The sequence below is a fragment of the Drosophila miranda genome, chromosome 4, assembly GCF_003369915.1.
Source record: "Drosophila miranda strain MSH22 chromosome 4, D.miranda_PacBio2.1, whole genome shotgun sequence".
NCBI lineage: Eukaryota > Metazoa > Arthropoda > Insecta > Diptera > Drosophilidae > Drosophila > Drosophila miranda.
Window position 1 is genome coordinate 5,977,030 of NC_046677.1, and position 20,953 is coordinate 5,997,982.

Consider the following 20,953-nt stretch of genomic DNA (forward strand, 5'->3'; position numbering starts at 1 on the left):
GTCTCGCTCTAATAACAATAATTGCCCGAAGAGTTTCGCGACTTTCATCTAAACTAAAAGCGAAACTTCAACAGAAACGAAACGGCTTGGCAACTGGAATATGGCTATGGCGATGGCGATGGGCGCAAGCTTTCGGCCAAGGCAAAAGCTCAACCACGGGACTCTGGAAAGCTTTCGTCCTGGCGAACCGAATCCGTAAATGTCAGTCATGGAGTTCCAGTCGTCGGATACATGTGGAACACAACGAACACAACTGGAGAAATTCGCGTCTCATCCCCCAAATACAATGCGAAAAAGTTTCTACAAAAAATAGACAAAAAACTCCAATGCTAAAAAAAAAACAGTTACGATACCAAAGGATATAAAAGGAAAAATATTTAATTGAGTTTCAAAGGAATTAACGTGTGTGCATCGTGTGGGCATCGAGAGGCGTGTGAAATTGTGTGATGGGTGAAAAAAATCATCTCCTGTGAATCGAATAAATTATTAATTCAGTTCGGTTCGAAAAACGAAAAAAAAACGCAATAAATTGATAAGAAAGATTTGAGCCCAGAAATGTTATAGTACAAAATATAGCAAAAAATAAAAACAAGGATATATAGCCTGTAATCAGGATTCAAGCCAAAAGTTGATAATAATTAAGCTTGACAAAAAAAAGGAGAAAAAAAAAAGGAAAAAGCTCACGCCCCTCCCGAGTGTGTCCCTGTATTTTTCTTTACCTTTTTCTTTTTACTTTTTCTTTTTTTTGGTTTTACGGTGAAAGTGCAACAACCAGAAGAGATAAGAAGAGAGAGATAAGAGAGCAAGAGGCAGAGCTGGAATACTCATCAGTTGGGGATTACGGAATTGGTTTCATTAAAATGGATTTAAGCCAATGCCGATGCGCTGGGTTGCATTTGTGCATGGGATTATCGATTGTAATGCGCAGTCATCAAATTATGTTTGAACAGCACGACCGCCAAGCCAGGAGCAACAATAGCAACAGCAACAGCAGCAGCAACAACAGCAACAACAACAGCAGCAGCAGCAGCAACAACAGCTACGTGCAACAACAACTACAACAACAATAGCTTTATCACCATTGAATACCCCCATTGCGCCTCCAATCAGAGAGAAAGAGAGATTGCGTCTTATGAAACAATTGAGGCACCGGCCGAGGCAGCCAAAGCAGCAGACAAAGACAAGGACAAAAACGAAGAGAAAGACGAAGAAGAAGAAGCAACAGCAGCAGCAACAAAAGGAGCAACAGCAACAATAGCAAACAGCAACAGCAACAGCAGCAACCCAAAATCGCATCAAATTTTTAAACGGCAATACGCAAAGTAAGTGAAGTGTAAATGAAAGGAGAGAAAAAACGGGAATGGGAATGGGACTGAAGGATGTGGGAATTGGCATGGGCATGGGATCGGCATTGTGTACGAATGCGAGTGTATGTGTGTGTTTAAAACGGAGACAAAGTTAGAGGCACCGCAAGTACACCGCAAAAAAAATTACACCTCTAAATTATCCAGAAATCTATGTTTTTTTAGAGGAATTCATACATAAAATATCGTATAATCTTGTGAAAGTTCTTTCACACACTCAAGAGACTGCTAGGCAAAGGATTTATTTAAAAATATGTAATTAGGAATATAAATACCTTTAGATCTCTCATTCCCTATCGAAGGAAATTTATAGATATGATTGGACTACTTTTAAATGTGATTCTGCTGCTTTTTCGCTAGCACATGGTCCACGTTTTGTTCTTAGATACATATATTCTTATATTCATTAGATTCGGGGCTGGAAAGTTCAGGAACATTTGGCATAGGTTTTCTTAAAAACTTGAGCTTAACTACAGAGCATTTATTGATCATAGGGTTTATCATATCTACATTTCTACACATTTGTTATACTTTTTAAATTCGCAGAATATAAAACAATAATCTTGGAAATATTCGTACCGCATAAGCATTCCCATTTTCTCTCAGCGTAAGACTACAGGAGTAAGTTCGAGAACAGGAGAGGGAGAGACGAAGACAGAGAGAGAAAACAGGTTGAATGCAGGAGAGAGTTTGAGTACAGGTGTGAATGCGAATGCAGGAAGATGGGGATTACAGGACAGCAGCAGTCAATGCAGGGACAGAAGAGGGAGAGGGAGAGGGTGTGCAGGGTAAGTTCCTTCTCGTGCGAGTGGAATTGAAGGAGCGAGAGCAGGTGAAGAGCCACTGAAGTGAAGTGGAAGGCATTTGTCGTCGCAATTTTTTGCAAAAGTCTCGGTGTAATTAATACGTATGTGTGTGTGTGTGTGTTTGTGACACGCGTGTTTTTCAGTGTGCGTGTGTGTGTGTGTGTGGGTAAACTAGGTCACTAGGAAGTTAGTCCCCTGTTAGGCCCCCCCATCAGCCACTCCATCCCTCCTTTCAACTCACCTTCAAAAGGTGTCAACTCGCAAAATCTCCAACCACACCCCAAAAACCCAACCAACAGCAGCACAACCTCCCCACCCCCCACCAGGCAGCATGATTAACGGTTCAGTGCGATTAACTGGCAAACAATTTTCGAGTGTTGGCAGGGGATGGAGGGGATGCTGATGCTTAAGCGTGTCTGTTCCTGTCTGCGCCTCTTTGTGTGTGCGTGCGTGTGTGTCGTGCTTGTGTGTGCCGTGCGCGAAATTATGTTGCCTACTTTCGAGGGCATTCATTCAATAACCGCCGACAATCATATGCAAACGTACCCTGGTTTAGTATCTGTGTGAATGAGTGCGTGCATGACGGTATGCGTGTTACCAACAACAACAACATATCATATTTTTTGTACAGGGGAAAAAAGTATGCTTTTTGCAGGAGTTTGGAACACTGCCGAAGGCGCAGAAAAAAAGCTATCAGCCAGGGCGAAGAAGAAGAGATATTAAAAAGGGAAGAGAGACGTGCTGTCGAAAGGGGGAGAAGAAGAGTGGGGTGGGGACTCCTATAAAAAAAAAAACCAAAGTAAAACACATAAAACTCAGGCGCCGAAGCGCAAAATGCCCTTTGCCCAGAAAAGAACAGCCAAAAATAAATAGAAACTGCTTATATATTTATTTGTTTCGACAAATCTCAATTGAAACAAAGCTTAAAAGCTTTCAAATCAAAACTCAAATAGAAACCACACCACACACACACACACCGCACCAAAATAGACACACAGATACATACAGAGACAGAGAGACAAATAAAAACCACAGAAAAAGAGAATGATACAACAAAAAGAAAACGAGAAACAATTACTATTAAATCCAAGTTCAATTTGGTCAGCACACAATTGAATTTTACAGATTTGATTTGGCTTCCATTGCTGATTCGCCGGATAAACTATTCCGTATAGTATGTATGTGCATAAGTTCGAGGATTAGCCTGCGGGGATTTTCGGTTTGGACTCTGATCCAGCCACTTTAGTGCCTAATGAGATTTTGCTAATTAAAACTAAAATGAATTTAAACGCGAGAGGATTTGCGATTCCGGTAGTCGTATTGATGGAAATTGAATTAAGTCGCTTTATTGGATTGGATTATTGGATTACGTGCCAAATGTGATGGATAGAGAGAGAGAGAGAGAGAGAGAGAGAGAGAGAGAGCTGATGCTTTGGCACTTCAGTTTTTCGATTAAAAAGCCCTGACCTGAGAAAACCGGGAGAAAAACTAATGCTAAATCAATAAAGAAATATTGCACTAAAAGTTCCATTTAAATTTCAAAAGAAATCTTTGGGCAAGAATTTTCCCCAGAAAATACCCCTAAATTACATCTTAAAATAAATCCAATACCAAGTTCCAGGAAATTTCCATATATTGTACTTGTCAGGCCAACAAATTATGTGGAAACGCTATAAGAATATTCCATCAGAGTAAAAGATGCAGTACAGTCCCCTATTTCAAAGAAATATGCAAGAAAATAAATACTCCAAATGTTTTTCCACCTTTCCCAAAGAAATATAAAGACTTTCCATCTCATCCCCAGTTCCTAGAAGTTGTCATAGTTTGCTTTCGAACAAAAAGGTAGAAAACAAAACCTTTATCAAGAGAAATTCAAGATTCAATCCTTTTAAAAGAATTCGAAAGCCATTTTTCTTGTTTGTTATTTCTTAGAAACTCCCTGGCAAAGAAAAACATGGGGAATAGAAAATGGGGTTGGGTTTCCCTCCATCTCAAATGAATGAGCAGGCAATGCACAAATGAATATCCTTGGCGTAATCCAGCTTAAAGAATAACAACCAAAAATGTTTCCCAAAAAAGTATGATAAAATGAATCGTTTTAGAACTAAAATGAAACGAAAAAAGTAAAACTTTCTGATGAAGAAAAAACAATTCATTTAGTAGTGAATTAGATAATGGAGAATTTTATTACATGCTATTATAAAAGCTGCTTAGAAATATAAAGCTGCTGAAAGGATTTCAGATATGGAGATGTTCTCCATCTCTGTGGATTCGTTGAAACAAATATTCCTTTAAATTAAAGTGGTCTCATAATAAATATTTTGGTGTTCGAAATATCCAGGTTTTCTGTGCAGAACCTAAAAGGTTTCTTTCATAGCTTAATTTTCAAAAATATAAGGTTTTCAAGACACATTGAAATCTATTAATGTTTGCGGTTTTACAAGAACTTTGTCGTAAACGACGTGTATTGCTTTTACTAAGGATATATTTACTACATATGTATAAGGTGTGTTCCTAAAAGATTTATGAGTACTAAAGCTCTAACAATCAATCGAAATGAATCATCTCAATCAATGTAAAGACTTTGATTGCTCTCAGAATAGATTGAAAGGGTGTAGTAACGTTTAAACGGTATCTTTAACTTTATTAAGGAACTCAGATTAACTCAGAACTTAGATACGGCTAAAGTGAAGACAACGATTAAAGACCCAAGGTTCAGGTTGTTTATCTTAGACATAACTTATACAGGAATTTCTGCAAACTAAATCAAAATATAAACTCCCGAAATCCACTCTAGTCTAAATCAATTTCTAAAATTAAACAATTTTCCATAAATATATGTGTCATATCTTGGAGACCCGCAAGTCCAGTCCAATCTTTGCACAAATTAACATATTATCTGGAGCCCACATCTGGCAGTAAATCTTAGGCAAGCCCAAGCCCGGCCCGGTATCCCGGTATGCCCCAAAATCTGAAGGACGCCACACAGCAAAGTGTATAAATTGCTTACGTTTGCCCATGTAGTCATAAAAATTGCTTTGGCACATAAAACGAAGCTTGACGCTCGCTTTGGTTTTGTCTTGGGTTCTGGTTTTATTTTGTCTCTCGTTTTGGTTTTCATCGCTTTTTGGGCTTGGTCCTAGCCGTCGGCCGGGGGCCGTGGGCTATGGACTGTGGGGTGTTGTCCTTCTTATATTTCCTATTCGGTCTATTTGTATTTGTATTCGGCCCGATTTGTATTTTGCTGTGTTCTCGCTATGCCAAATTCGGTAATCACATTTGAAGCGTTTTATTTGTTTTGTCTCATTCCGGTTTTGACTGTTTCCTCTGTTTCCATTACAGGATATGACAAGTGATGGTGCTGTTACGTTTTGGATATTTTTGCTTTGTTTGATAGCCACCTCGCCGCACCTGAAGGGAGGCGAGGCGGGTAGGCCCGATGAGCTGCATATAGGTGGCATCTTCCCCATAGAAGGCAAAGGAGGATGGCAGGGCGGGCAGGCATGCATGCCGGCCGCAAAACTGGCATTGGATGATGTCAACAAGCAGCCAAATCTTCTACCAGGCTTCAAGCTCATCCTCCACAGCAATGACAGTGAGGTGAGTACTCAAAATAGAGGATAAGCTGTCTAACTCTGTATGTATATGCCCCTGTATTTATATATTCTCTTTGGCATATGATATGTGTATGTATGGGTATGGTTCTCAGACCCCTTGGGTGCCACTTATTTTGTTTTTTCTGTTTCTGTTTCACTATTCCACTGATGACTGGAGGAGCTTGGCTGGAAGGGGGGGGCTGGCATTCATTAGCATATTTCTCTAGAGACTTTGATCCGGGTTGTCCTGCCTTCTAGTTTTATTATGATTTCTGTCATAGTTTCCACCCATTTAAAGGGTATTTATACGTCACAGTGTTCCGCAAATTGAATTCTCCGCAATTTCTCCGCCATGGCATCCTGCCGTCCGGCAGCAGCAGCAGCCTTTTTGCAACAATTCCCTGCTCCTTTCGAGGATTAACGACCGTACATAAATTGTAATTGAGTTTTGGGTGAACGCCGTGGCCGGACGGGGCAGGACTTGGAGCTGAGCGTTGACCATTTCGCAGGCAATTACATTCATCAAAGTAGAGTTAGGATAAATCGTTGTTTTATGTGTGTGTCATTTGTACTCGAAGAAAAGGTATTTAGGCGAGCAGATGGTGGCATTATCGTGATTATAGCTATAACTACTATATGTTAAATTATTGATTACAATGGACAATTGGAACTAAAGAAAAGAAAGTTCTGTAAGCATCACTAAGAGAATTTTTCTGTATTTTGGAGGCTATGGTAAGGATTCTGTTGATTGGACATAATTTCCCAAAGAGTTGTTCATTTCTTTATAAATTTTAGTACATACTTTTATAAATTCAATAGAGAACAGGATGATATATTAAAGGTGCCCTTTTTTACACTATTTTTTTATTTTTTGTATCTTCTTAAATTTGGCTTAAAATATTATTATGCATTCCAATGTATATATTCCTATGTATGAAAACAGGGATATAAATAAGGATAAATAAGGATAAGATAAAGGTTCTTAGATAAGATATATAGTGTCCCAACGGTCGCGTATCTTTCTATTCTATGAAAAAAATTTTGTTCGTCGTCCGATATCTTACTCGAAAGCGAGCAAAGCGAGTGAGCCGGGGTGTGTCCCATAGTTTAATATAAATTAGTTGATGTACTCGTGCTTTTTAATTTTTCTTTTTTACGCAGAAGTATAAGTAAATCGTTTAATTATTGAGCAACAATTTTTAGACAGTTTTGTACACATTTCCGAAGATTTAAGGAACATCATTGTAATATCAAACTCTTCTCTTATAAATTCCATAAAACCTGATTGCTCTGAAGTAGGTAACGAGAGAACATCCAATTAAATGCATTGACTATCAGCCAATATTTATTTTAAATGTTAAATAAATCTCTTACAAAGCCTCCTCGGAAAAGTTTCCAATGGCACAGAACGTAAAACCTAAAACTGTAACTAAAGTTTCAATTTTCCATTGAAATTCAAAGCGAAATTTGAACAAAGAACACTTTTGGGCACACAAAGAGACAAAAAGGCCAGCAGCGTTTACTATCAGACAAATGCCGGCGCTCCCCCAGCCCCATCCGCCATATAAAATGTCGTATATCATAATTAATGGCCGGCAGGAGAGAGTCCCAGGACCCTCACTCGAAAGTAACTTTGGTCCCTGAATAAAGTACCCCTATCAATGTACAACCACCCCCCAACCCCCACCACCACCAATCCACCCGTTCATACAACTGTTTTTATATATTTTAATATTTTTGCTTTTGTTTTTCGCCATTTTAAGGGTCTGCTTGCGGTACAGTTGTTGCGGTTTTGACTACTACTTTAGTTTCGGCCCTGGTCTGGTCCTGTGGCATGGTGTATGCTGCACGGGGGGCATGAGGCATGGGTGCTGTCTATTTATAAGCGCGAACCTCATTAGTTTTAAGTGAGCGAAAAGCTTAACTACTTGTTTTGAGTTTTGAATGAGGTCACTTTGCCGCGCTCGCGAGCTCTCGCTTTCTCTCTTAGCTTTCAGCTCATCATTTGAGTTATTTTTATTCAAGGCTGACAGGAGGGACAGCCACACATATAGTACAGACAGACAGACACACAGACGGACAGTCACTATCCTAGGCCATATAATACCCGCCGCACACTCGTGGCCAGTACCAGTACGGACAGATAGCCGCAGTAGATATTGTATGTCTATGGAACCGGGGGGAGTAGGAGTACTGAATTATGTTCAGTCAGTTCTCGGTTCGCTGGATTTGAGCCTCCTCCTTTGGCGTTCCGTTCCGTTGCGTTGCGTTGCGTTATGTTTGTGGCTTTGGCAAACAGCTTCCGTTAAATGCTGCATAATTAGTTGCCATCTCCCTGCCACATCACATGGCGCGGCGACAAGCGGCAAAGGTCGCACGCAATGTTTGCCTTTGCCTTCTCCTGCCAGTCGTCTCTCTCAGCCAGCCTCAGAGTCAGCTTCAGCCTGAGCTTCAGCTTCAGCTTCAGCTTTTGCCTGTGCCTGTGCCTTTTGCTTGACCTACTTTGACGTATGAAATGCCCCAAAGAAGCGTGCACAGGGGCACAGGGAGGGATAAAATAGCAGATTTAAGGAAAGCAACGACGCTTTGGAATACCCTTACACTCGGGGTCAAAGATAAACCCTACTATTTTTGGTAGCTCAATGAATGACTTCTTTACATTTCAATTTCACACCAAGTATTGGCTGGAAGATGGTATTTTTTTAAAGCTATGCGTTAGAATAGTTCTGATTTGTATTATCATTATAAAAACTAGTTAAAGCCATAAATCCATTTAGTTAGTGCAGTTTTATTCGCCTAACTTTGAATACAACCAACATTCAATTTAAGACCTCGTTTTTCTATGGAGGAATCTTAAAGAAGAAGTTGAATGTTTCCTCATAAATTAGCAGAAGTTATTTAACAAATATTTTGTATTATTGTGAGATTTTGATGGATATATTATGCTCATAAAACTGGAGTATTTTCCAAGAAAAAGTCTTTCAAATAGACTCCTTTCCTTCTAATACTGAATACGAAATTGAAGCAATGACAATGGATTCCTAGGATAGCTTTATGCTATAGCTCCTAGATATAGATCCTAGCGGCCCAAAAAACAAGGGGTACGAAAAAAGTCTTCCCACGATATCTAAGTCTTAGAATGCCTTTTGAAACTATAGTGCCTTTGTCTATCTAAATATGACCCAAATAAGATTCCTTCTCTGCCTTTCAAACTTCTGTACAAAAAGAAATCATAATACCCTCTGTTAGGGTAAGAGTATTACCCGCAGGAGAGAAACTATTAAATAAGAGAGCTCGCCCTCGCCCTGGCACTGGCACTGGCACTGGCTATGGCTATGGCTGGGTCATAATGCGGCATGCCTCGGGACCTGGCACACATACATAAATATACCCAGGGATCTGGGTGGGGAGTAGCAGTACCAGTATGTACGGGATAATACTTATGCATAAACAGGGACTGGACACGAAAACGGAGCCAAAGGAGCAAAGAAGAAAAAACAATTATAGAGGTTGTTTACACGCAAAGCCCGTAAGAAATATGAAAATTGTCGTCAGAGTAGTAGGAGGAGTGGGTGGCAACAGTGGGTGGAACCGGGACTTGAAGAGGGAAGAACAAACTGAGAAAAAACGAGTTTGCCATGTAAATGAATGAGTGGAGAGAATGAATAACTGAATGAATGAATCATTCATATGGTCAACGTGGATATATCACATTTCCTGCCTGCCTTCGCCTTCATATGCGGGGGGGGTGTTAAAAAAAAACCAAAGAGAGAGAAGAGGAAGGAAGAAACAGAGAGACACCATAATGAATTATTCATTAGCCATGAATGATTCTTGTTTAATTGATAATTTTCATGTCTGGGGAATAAATAAAAAATGTTTCAAAAAAAAGCGTAAAAAAAGTTATTCCAAATGAAGGCATAAATTAGCATTGAAAACGCAAATTAAAAAGCAGAATCTAGATTCGTTAAATTATATTTCTAGATATGATTAAATGTTTTAGAAACATGTTGAAAGATATTTCGTATACTACAAAGAGTGCAGGTATCTACAGAGTATAACATAGTATACCCGATTGCAGATCATTGACGTGGCGATTATTATAACCAGAACTAAAAAAAATAGATGTATATATTATTCCCCGAAAAAAATGCGTGATCTGCCACATCACCCACACGCGAGACACGATAAATGGGAGGAGTATGGATGGGATCTGGCTCTGACAAGACGAAGATATACTTATTCTCCTGGCAATCGTTGGTATAAACACACAAACACACAGACGAGACACTCAAAATCGATGCCACCGAATTTACTACAATATCCCTAAATCTATCTAGATAGCTTTCCGCAGATACCCCAAATTTATCGCCCAGAAATATCCCAAGGATTATCCATAGAACTCTCCGGACAGAACTTTCCCCTCCAACTCTTCGAACAATCTCTAGAAATATCCCAGAAATCTCCCGAAAGAACTATCCCTAGAACTTTCCTTCAGTTTTAAAATATTTCTGATTCGTCTGAAAATGTACCCATATTCCAAATTTCAGTAAAGAAACACCTAAGTAATCTGAAATAGTTCTGATCCCTAGATCCTTAGATTATGTTCTCTCCAAAGAAAGTTGATGGCCGTTGGGTATCCTCCCTTAAGGAAAGCGACGACGCGAGCATGCAACATCGACAATCGAAACCGGGGAGTTCGAAAGGCAGTCGCAACACGATGTCAGAAAGAGACGAAGAAAACAAAAAGCAGAAGGATCCACGGACGGTCTACGATGCCAAGGTAAATCTCCGCATAAGTGATTGCCTTGTGATGCTGGACTGCAGCCCCCAACCCGAGGAGGCATTTCACCCCAACTCCCGGGAATGCCAATGCGCTAGGGAGTGGCTGAATACTTTGACATCTATGAAGTGCGACACGGTGCTGGAGGCGTGCCTGCGGAACGGATACATTAGTGCGTTGAGTGTGTGCCTAAACCAGAAGAGCCTCTACGGGATCTTCGAGCAGATGCCCCCAGAAGAACTCAATTGGATGTACATTCTGGACACCACGACTAATGCGTCATCGAATCATGCATCATTCAGGTCAAATCATGCGCCGAGGCAGCAGTTTGAATCGACGCGGGGACCACAGCGACCCTTCGATCCCTTTGAGACAACGAATTTGGAAAGTCCTCAGCCTTCAAGCCGACAACCGCGGGAACCGGTGGATAGACAACAGCGTTTCATGGAAGAACCTCAAGGACTTAGGATAGAACCTCAGGTATATAGGGCAAAAGAACCGCAGAGATTCCAGCAACAACGGCAGCGATATCAGGAACAGCCACAGACGGAAACCTTTTATGATCCTGCCACCTTTCCACCAGCGCCCCAAGTACGGCAACAGTCGGGCGCCTACTACAAACCGTCGAGCGTGAAATTCCACACCTTCGGGGCGCACCCTCGCGTCAAGGCGGCAAGTAAAAAAGGAAAAGAGTTCTCCCCATCAGGTGAAGAAGGAGGAGGTGTGACAGTTAAGGATTTGGGCAGTGCCATCATAGAGGCTCCTCCTGATTCTCATTCTGCTGTGCCCACACGTTCGATTCTCAAGCGGAGCTGCTTCAACGGGCAGGCCCCTCATGTTTATCCATCATACCTCAAGACGCCACTATCTTTCAATGACAAACAATACTTTGATGATGAAATTCGTTATAAAAGTCCATTGCAATCCTGTAGAACGAAATTCGCAAGCCAGAAAGAGTACGCGATCAAGGAATCCATACAGAAAGAGTACGGGTTGAAGCGATCGAAACAGAAGGAGCAGCAGATCGAGAAACACAACACTCATGGCACCCCGATGAATCAGTGGAAACCAGAGGCCTCCGAGGAGGAGTCTGACAGAGAGAAAACCAGTCAAACTGTGATAACAAACCGCTATTGCGACATGACCTTCCTAAGGGAGTGCATTCGTCGCGAGCTGCGCGGTGAAACATCCGAGGGAGCAAACGACTATCTGGATTCTGAAATAGAGAGCTACAAGAAAATTTGCAGCCGATACAGATGCGACGATCCCGAATACAAGGAGAAAGTGCTGGGAGGGGATCCTATTGCGCAGAGGACATACCTGTTGCGCAATATGGAAGAGGATTTGACCAATTATTTTCCTTTACTGAGGAAAAGAATGATGACAATTTAAGAGTTTAAAAGGATTAATGACTAATTTAAAAGATCTCAGGATAAAATTAAAATTGATCAAAAATATGCTCATCGAAACCACTGAAACGCATTTAGTACATTTTTGGCGAAAATATAATTATTATACCCGATACTCAAAATGGGTTTGGACTTGTGTAACGTCCAGAAGGATAGCGTTTCCGACCCCATAAAGTATATATATTCTTGATCAGCATCAATAGCCATGTCGATTGAGCCATGTCCGTCTGTCTGTCCCTATGAGCGCCTAGTGCTCAAAGACTATAAGAGCTAGAGCAACGAAATTTTAAATCCAGACTTTTGTGATATTTCTCTGTTACAAGTGTATTTCAAAACTTCGCCCCGTCTCCTTCCGCCCCCCACAAAGAAAGAAAATCTGAGGCATCCACAATATTGAAGAAAATGACCATATCTACCAGATTGCCGAATCTGAATCAGATCGGATCAGTTTTATAGCCAAAAGGAACAAATCAATTTGCAGTGGCCACGCAGCGCCCGACTACACGTTCTGACTTTTGTCTTTCTCGCACGCAGTCTTTGTCGTGTCGTTCAATGTTAGCGCCGTCTGCCGGAGGAGAGCCATTGATATATTGCAACTGATAACAGGGTGTTAAAGTGCCCTAATTCACGAATCATTATAGGTGGTGTTGCGTGATTTATTCATAAATAATGTTAACCCCATAACTCCCATAAATTTAAAAAAAAAAATATCCATTTACATTGTAAATTTTACACACAAAGTTAAAGGCCAACAAAAATAAATCTAACATTCCATATTGCAATATTTATTGGAATTATTAATTAGAAGCCCAGAAATAATGCAAGATTAGTGATTTATGGCCAGGAATCAGGCTTTTTCTATTTAAAATGGTAAAATTTTTACACTTTCATTTTGTGGAGTGAAAAACTAAATCAAAGATTTCAATAAACACATTTTATTAAGCCTATTAAATTTCAGCTATGAAATATTTATAGAATGTGCTTTGTGAATATAAGATGACAATTTTTTTACTGCTTTTGCAACCAGATATTGGATGTTGGAAAGCTGCAAATTTTTTAGTACACAAGGAGGTGTTTGAGGTCTTTAAAAATAAGTAAAGAATATAAATAATGCTTCACAAAATAAAGACGTAGTCGAAAAAACTAATGAAATTTGAAAATAGATAAATATTTTAATAGCACCAACTGTGGCATCAGTTCGCCTATAAAAATGTTCATTAAATTAAACATTCGTTTAAATTTGAATGGAAATTCATTAATTTTAATAAAAATTAAACCATTTCCCGTCATAAATCTCGTATGTTAATCGACGCGAATTACCGTTTTATCCAGTCATCCGAGTACTCGTACATCTCACAGGAAATAAACCATTTTAATTATTATTTCCCCTCCAATGACAGACAACAATAAATCACACAATTGCAGAATTTTCACAAAATAAGAATCGTTTGGTTTGGATTTCTAAAACTGCTTAAGAACCACTACACACAATAATCAATAATCCCAGACACATGTATACGAGCCAACAATTGAGAACTTATTTATTTATATTTCAACAGAATATTTAGCCGCAGAAAATACATATATTTGTTCTGTTGGCAAGCCACCGAATGAGGTTAGAAAGCTAATTCACTTTTCGTTCTATTCTATTGCCATTGACAGTGCGAGCCGGGACTGGGCGCCAGTGTGATGTACAATCTGCTGTATAATAAACCGCAAAAACTCATGCTACTGGCTGGATGCAGCACTGTGTGCACCACTGTGGCAGAGGCTGCCAAAATGTGGAATCTCATTGTGGTGAGTGTGCTGGCTGCCAAATTGCATAATGCAAAATATGTACAATTCCATAGCGAAATTCCATAATGATTCCCACTCTCTGTTCTCTGTTCTCTGTTCTCTCTTCTCTTTTCACAACAGCTTTGCTATGGAGCCTCGAGTCCTGCCCTGTCAGATCGTAAGCGTTTCCCAACGCTTTTCCGTACCCATCCATCGGCCACGGTGCACAATCCAACGCGCATTAAACTGATGAAGAAATTTGGTTGGTCTCGCGTGGCCATCCTACAACAGGCCGAAGAAGTATTTATATCGGTAAGTCGATGGTGGTGGTACAGTCACAACAAAACACATCATGATATTTATACGAGAAACATCTTTGTAAATGATTTCAGACCGTAGAAGATCTTGAGAATCGATGCATGGAAGCTGGCGTTGAAATCGTAACTAGACAATCATTTCTATCCGATCCAACAGACGCCGTACGCAATTTACGACGCCAGGATGCACGCATCATTGTGGGACTCTTCTATGTGGTGGCCGCTCGTCGAGTGCTCTGCGAAATGTACAAACAGCAGCTCTATGGGCGGGCACATGTATGGTTCTTCATAGGTAAGCACTAAGGGCAGTTACACGAGTCCCGAATCAGTCGTGCGCGAATTGTCTCTGTTCGTGACATGTGTCCATTCACTTATGCAAAATTTATGGGAATTCCTTTTATATCCATTCCCTTTTTTCCAGGCTGGTATGAAGATAATTGGTATGAGGTGAATCTAGTATCCGAGGGCATCACCTGTACCGTTGAGCAAATGCGTATAGCTGCTGAAGGACATCTAACGACAGAGGCTCTCATGTGGAATCAGAACAATCAGACAACAATATCCGGTATGACTGCTGAGGAATTTCGGTAAGCGAATCAATGAATATAAACACATCATGTCCATAACTAAAGTATATGATTCCCTCTATAGACATCGACTGAATCAGGCTTTAATTGAGGAGAAATACGACATAAGTCATGGGCGCTATCCGGAGGGCTATCAGGAGGCACCCCTAGCCTATGATGCTGTCTGGAGTGTGGCATTAGCTTTTAATAAAACAATGGAACGTCTAACGATGGGCCAGAAATCCCTGAAAGATTTCACCTATACGGACAAGGAAATTGCCGATGAGATCTATGCGGCCATGAATTCAACACAGTTTCTGGGTGTATCGGTAACTATTCATGAATGTTCCACATTTCTATGAGATGTCCTACAAAGGATTCTAATTTTCTTTAGGGCGTTGTGGCATTCAGCTCGCAGGGCGATCGTATTGCCCTCACACAGATCGAACAGATGGTGAAGGGCAAGTACGAGAAATTGGGATACTACGACACCCAGCTGGATAACCTAACCTGGTTGAATACCGAACAATGGATTGGTGGCAAGGTGAGCATTGAAATATCATTCAAAATAATAATTGTAGACTTAGAGTAATCAGAACTTTAATAAGCAAAATGTCTGATAAAGATAAGAAGCCGGAGAAAGCAGAGGATACCAAACGAGATAGCTCTGGCAAACCGCCTGCTCCTCCAGTTAGTCCCAAACCAAAATCTAAGGAATCTAAGAAAGGTTCTGATACAAAAAAACCTGTAGAATCGCCACAAACGTCAGCAGATAATCAAAAGTTGGAATCACAAATATATGAGGCGGAAGCATCTGAAGGTAAAGCTTTGCCGAACCACACTGAACATGCAACAGATCCAGAAAGCGAGGAAACCCTACCACAAAGTGAAGATCCTGAAGAAAGTAACGTCGAAAGCCAACAAAATGGGAGTATTGAAACTCAAACAAGCTTTGTATCGGAGTTAGATAATGCAAAAGGTCAACAATCAGTGGATCAAATACCCAGTAAAGCTGAAGCTGAAGGTAAAGCTTTGCCGAACCACACTGAACATGCAACAGATCCAGAAAGCGAGGAAACCCTACCACAAAGCCAACAAAATGAGAACATTGAAACTCAAACAAGCTTTGTATCAGAGTTAGATAATGCAGAAGGTCAACAATCAGTGGATCAAATACCCAGTACCACAGTTTTAGAATCTACACAGGAAAATAAAATACATCTTGAGCCAATCGAGACGGATAAAGAGCTACAAGAGGAGGATAATGTAAGTCTGGTTGGTACTCAGACCAACGTAAGTGTGCAAACCGCTCAACCAAAGAGGGATTCAGATGATAGTGATCCAAATTCTGAAAGTGAACTGCCCTACGTACCCGACTGCGGTGAAACGGTGCCGGATGATAGACTTCAAGATATCCCAAGTGTTAAAAGACCTTCGTTCGACAATGTCAGACATGAACCATCTATTGGTGGTGTGTCCAGACGATTTAAAGCACAATCGACACCTACTACGGTAGACAATCAGTTCCTAACCCCAGAATATATACAAAAATTGTATGCCCAGAGAGACCAAGAGCAATCTGAGTTAAGAAATCGCGGGAAAGTCAGAACTTTAGAAGAGATACGGGGTCCTAAGAGCACAGGCTCACACCAGTTCTCCGAAGAAGAACAAGAAAATGAAATATCTTTAGATGATAATGATGATCCTCTTATAAAACATAAAGCCAGTAATACTAGAATCTCTCGAGTGTCTCAAAGATGGGAGGAGGATTTTGATGAAATTATCGTATATGAAAAAGATTCAAAGGAAGGAACGGTGAAGATTACGGAAATAATAGAAGAAAAAGAAGAGGAAATTTCAGCGGAAATTAAAAGTGAACCATCTATATCTCAGATGCACTATCACTTTTACGGTCTTCTACGAGACATTGGGGTTAACACTGTAAATCCTTGCGATCCGATCGATGATGGTACACCCATCGATCCCATAACTCCCTTCAAAATAGATATGAATCGCATTAACGAACTGTTTGCAGCGCCACAGTCGGAGTATGGGACATACGAGATGGAAACTGGCAGTCGTTCCTACTATGAGGGATGCGAATACCACTTTCCGGGCAGAAACCATTGGAGTAGGCTCTTTCGTGATGGCTTTCAAGGGACATACCTATCACGGCTTCCAATGCACTGGGTCTATACGGTTTTAACTACCGTGGGATATATATTATTTGTATTTCTCTTTAGCATGGCCTGGTTCGATCATATTACTGAGGATATGACCAACAATCAACCAATTACAAAAATGTTGCAACCCCATTTAAGTCTTTCTGCGATTGCAACACGTGGGCTCACATTTGATTCACGAAACGATACTGAAGTCAATGATATGTACACCAGGATTTTAGACTTTTTCAAGAAATATGACGACTTGGAGGAGAGTGAACGCTTCGGACCCTGCACGGCTGATCAAAAGTTTGGCTATATGAGCAGGTCACCATGTGTATTCCTCAAAATTAATCGTCTGATTGGATTCAAAACTGTTCCTTATACACATCCAGATCAGGTGGACAGAGAACACTGCAAAACACACGATGAAATGATATTAAAGAGTCTTTTAAGGAACATCACATCCCAAGAGGAGCGTCAGAATCGCATTTGGCTTACTTGCAGCACCAAACCCAAGAATAAACTTCAAATTGAGTTCTATCCAGAGCCAGCTATAAGAACGGAATACACGGATATTGAAGAGAAATTTGTAAAAGACACACTTGACCAGGGAGATTTGAATCGTATTGTGGCTCTCAAGCTACGAAATCTAAAATCAAACGAAAGATTTGACATCAATTGCAAGATCTGGGCACAGAATATTTATCATAATGAAGAAGATTTTGGTCAAGTTTCGTTTTTTGTAATAATGGGACATGAGAAGAATCGTCAGAGGGTGCAGCAGGCCCTCATTTATCATGATTCATTGTGACTTCTTATGAATACTTCTTGTAGATAGGATTTCTTATAAAGTAATACATTTGAACGGGTTTATATCTAAATTTAGGTTCCTCAAGATCGCACAATTGTTACCCATGTCCTACGCACAGTTTCCTTGCCATTATTTGTGTGTATGTGCACCATCTCCAGTTGCGGCATCTTTGTTGCATTCGCCTTGATCATCTTTAATATATGGAATAAGCATAGAAGGTAACTATAAATGAGAGAGTTCCCCTTCGGCGCATGTTTAATTTTTATCAAATTTGCAGAGTAATACAATCCTCACATCCTGTTTGCAATACCATCATGTTATTTGGTGTCATCATCTGTCTCACATCAGTCATCTTATTGGGCATGGACGGACGCTTTGTTAGCCCCGAGGAATACCCAAAGGTAGATATCTTTACTGAACCTTTTTCCATTCCTTAACGCACATTTTTCTACCACGTTTTGAAGGTTTGCCAAGCTCGAGCTTGGTTATTATCCACCGGTTTTACATTAGCATATGGTGCAATGTTCAGCAAAGTCTGGCGTGTGCATCGTTTTACAACAAAAGCGAAAACTGACCCGAAGGTACAAGATTCATTAAATATTGACTTAAACCTATTAAAAAACACAACGTTTTCTTTCTGTAGAAAAAAGTGGAACCTTGGAAGCTATACACCATGGTTTCGGGCCTCTTATCAATAGATTTAGTGATATTACTCTCATGGCAGATCTTTGATCCGCTGCAGCGTTATCTCGAAACATTCCCACTCGAAGATCCAGTATCTACAACTGATGATATTAAAATACGTCCAGAGCTTGAGCATTGTGAAAGTCAACGCAATTCCATGTGGTTAGGTAGGTACCCAAATATCTTGATTATAAATTTCCTATAGGAACTTATACAGATATTTCTGTACCTACAGGCCTTGTCTATGGCTTTAAGGGCCTTATTCTGGTGTTTGGCCTATTTTTGGCCTATGAGACGCGTTCCATTAAAGTGAAACAGATCAACGATTCGCGTTATGTGGGCATGAGCATCTATAATGTGGTCGTTCTATGCCTGATAACAGCACCGGTGGGCATGGTCATTGCATCGCAACAGGACGCATCCTTTGCCTTTGTTGCTCTAGCTGTGATATTCTGTTGTTTCCTAAGTATGCTGCTGATATTTGTGCCAAAGGTATGTCCTCCCATCCGTCTTTTAATAACCAATTAAGAGCGATGCAAATGCCTTTCGCAGGTCATTGAGGTCATACGACATCCCAAGGATAAAGCCGAGTCGAAATACAATCCCGATTCGGCCATATCGAAGGAGGATGAAGAACGCTATCAGAAACTGGTTACCGAAAACGAGGAATTACAACGATTAATAACACAGGTAAACAAAACAATCAACATATCAATTATGTTGCTCCGCTTACATTCATTCATGGATTCCCAATGCCATTTGCAGAAGGAGGAAAAGATACGGGTCCTACGACAGCGGCTCGTGGAGCGGGGCGACGCCAAGGGCACAGAACTGAATGGAGCAACGGGCGCCGCCTCTGCAGCAGCAGCCACGACGTCACAACCCGCTTCTCTCATCAATGCATCCGCATCCGCACATCCCACGCCCGCAGCCACACTCGCAATCACACAAGGTAAGTGATCCACACAGATAATGATGATGGATGATCCCTCTCCTAATAGACATTTGCATGTGGAACTTAATTGTTGTATTAGATCGATATAATTGTAATGTTTTCAATCTCAATTAGAAATTTTGGCCATTTTCGTGGGCATTGACACAATTGATTAGGTACAACGGCGTAGAAATGGAGTACAAAGGTTATATTGCTTACTATGCTACGCAAACTCACCTGCCAGCACACTAAGCACTTAATTTCATTAAAATATCTTCTTTAAAACACCTAAAAACACACAATTTCACTTTTTTCCGCACAATTTTAACTCTCAATAATACGGTAAATTCGATCAACAAGTGGTGTCGATGGTTGTGCATCCGATACTTGCAAGTATCGATATAGCTATTCTATAGCTCTATCGATGTTTCGATCTTCTTTTTTAATTTGAACTTTGAATTTGAATTGAAACTAATTCCATTGTGATTTCCTTTTGCAGATACTCATGAGCATCGTACATGAAAAAACTTGTCAATTTCCTTTGCGTGATAGGTGAATTATACAAGAGAAAATATGAAATGCATATAAGAAGGATGAGAAAACGAAGGAAGAAACGGACAAATTTAATATAAAATATGTACTTAATAAACTTTGTATCAACTTTAAGCTGAGCTAAATAAGTGAATTGGTAGCAGCAATTTTGTAGATTAACTGAAATATGTATTGTACCTTAAACGTGTTAGCATTAATATGGAAAACGAAATACTTTTAACTTACAAATAACTAAGACAAAACGAAAAGAAAACTCTACACTAGCATCTGAACTAAGCAAATTGTTAGGCTTTAAAGTTGAAAAAAAAAAAAAAACAAAAACCAAAACAAAAACCAAAACAAAAAAAAACAGTAGTCAAGAAAGCAAACCGAAAACAAAAACCAATCATGTTAAAGTTAGTAATTTTTAAATGCAAAATGGGAAAAGACAAAAATTGTTGTGTTTTTTGGTACATATTACTGTTGATTTCGTTTCGAACCTATTTTGCTCAGTGCTGTCTCCTAGAGCTCTATTAATGTATAGCCTGCAAGAACACACTCACACACAAAAGATTCCCCCCATGGCGGCCTTCTCCTGAACTTTTGTTATATCTTACAAGACACGTCTTTATCTGAACCAGGTCGCGGCAATACAAACCAAACTCCTAGACTCCAGGAGCCAAGCCCAGTACTATCTCTCTCTCTCTCTGTCTTTCTCAGCAGGCGGCGATGGGGCTTGGTTCCTTATAGATAAGTTAGCTTTAGAGATTTTGTATAGATCCAAATGTGTGTGTGAGTATGTCGTGTCGTGTATAGTGCACTCGGTCAAGTTTTAATAGTTTAAATTTCAGCGAATCGTAAATAGCACAAATCGAATGAAGAGTCTAGCAAATCTTAGATAATGAAGGGATATATATACATATAGTATAGCATAGTCTAGTGTAGCCTCAAAAGTTAATATTATATTATGGGTGGGTCAAGGTCAAGGCTCAAGTAACGTTTTAATTTTTATGTACTGTTATACATAGACGGAGGGAATGAAGAAAGGAAGCTAATGAGAAACTAAAAATATTAATGAGAAATTTTTGAACATACTGTAAGTTCTAAAATTGCATTTATAAATTATATATGTATATAATATATGTATATATATATATATATATATATATATATTATACACGGGAAATGAAGGAATACCAGATATAAATGAG

General features: G+C 40.0%; 2 protein-coding genes across 2 annotated transcripts; both read left to right on the plus strand.

Moving 5' to 3' along the window:
- Positions 1 to 203: 203 nt before the first annotated feature.
- On the plus strand, positions 204 to 20,096 carry LOC108162485 (gamma-aminobutyric acid type B receptor subunit 1). The gene is made up of 16 exons (XM_017297235.2): positions 204 to 1,322; positions 5,513 to 5,770; positions 13,621 to 13,755; positions 13,876 to 14,046; positions 14,127 to 14,343; positions 14,473 to 14,638; positions 14,703 to 14,946; positions 15,012 to 15,161; positions 17,669 to 17,811; positions 17,871 to 17,994; positions 18,058 to 18,174; positions 18,237 to 18,444; positions 18,513 to 18,769; positions 18,830 to 18,967; positions 19,043 to 19,229; positions 19,711 to 20,096. Exons 2-16 carry the CDS (start codon positions 5,516 to 5,518, stop codon positions 19,731 to 19,733), a joined length of 2,535 nt encoding a protein of 844 aa, XP_017152724.1. The 5' UTR covers positions 204 to 1,322; positions 5,513 to 5,515; the 3' UTR covers positions 19,734 to 20,096.
- Positions 15,179 to 17,662, plus strand: LOC108162486. The gene is made up of 2 exons (XM_017297238.2): positions 15,179 to 15,437; positions 15,642 to 17,662. The coding sequence occupies exons 1-2, from the start codon at positions 15,230 to 15,232 to the stop codon at positions 17,591 to 17,593; spliced, it is 2,160 nt and encodes a 719-aa protein (XP_017152727.1). The 5' UTR covers positions 15,179 to 15,229; the 3' UTR covers positions 17,594 to 17,662.
- Positions 20,097 to 20,953: the final 857 nt, after the last annotated feature.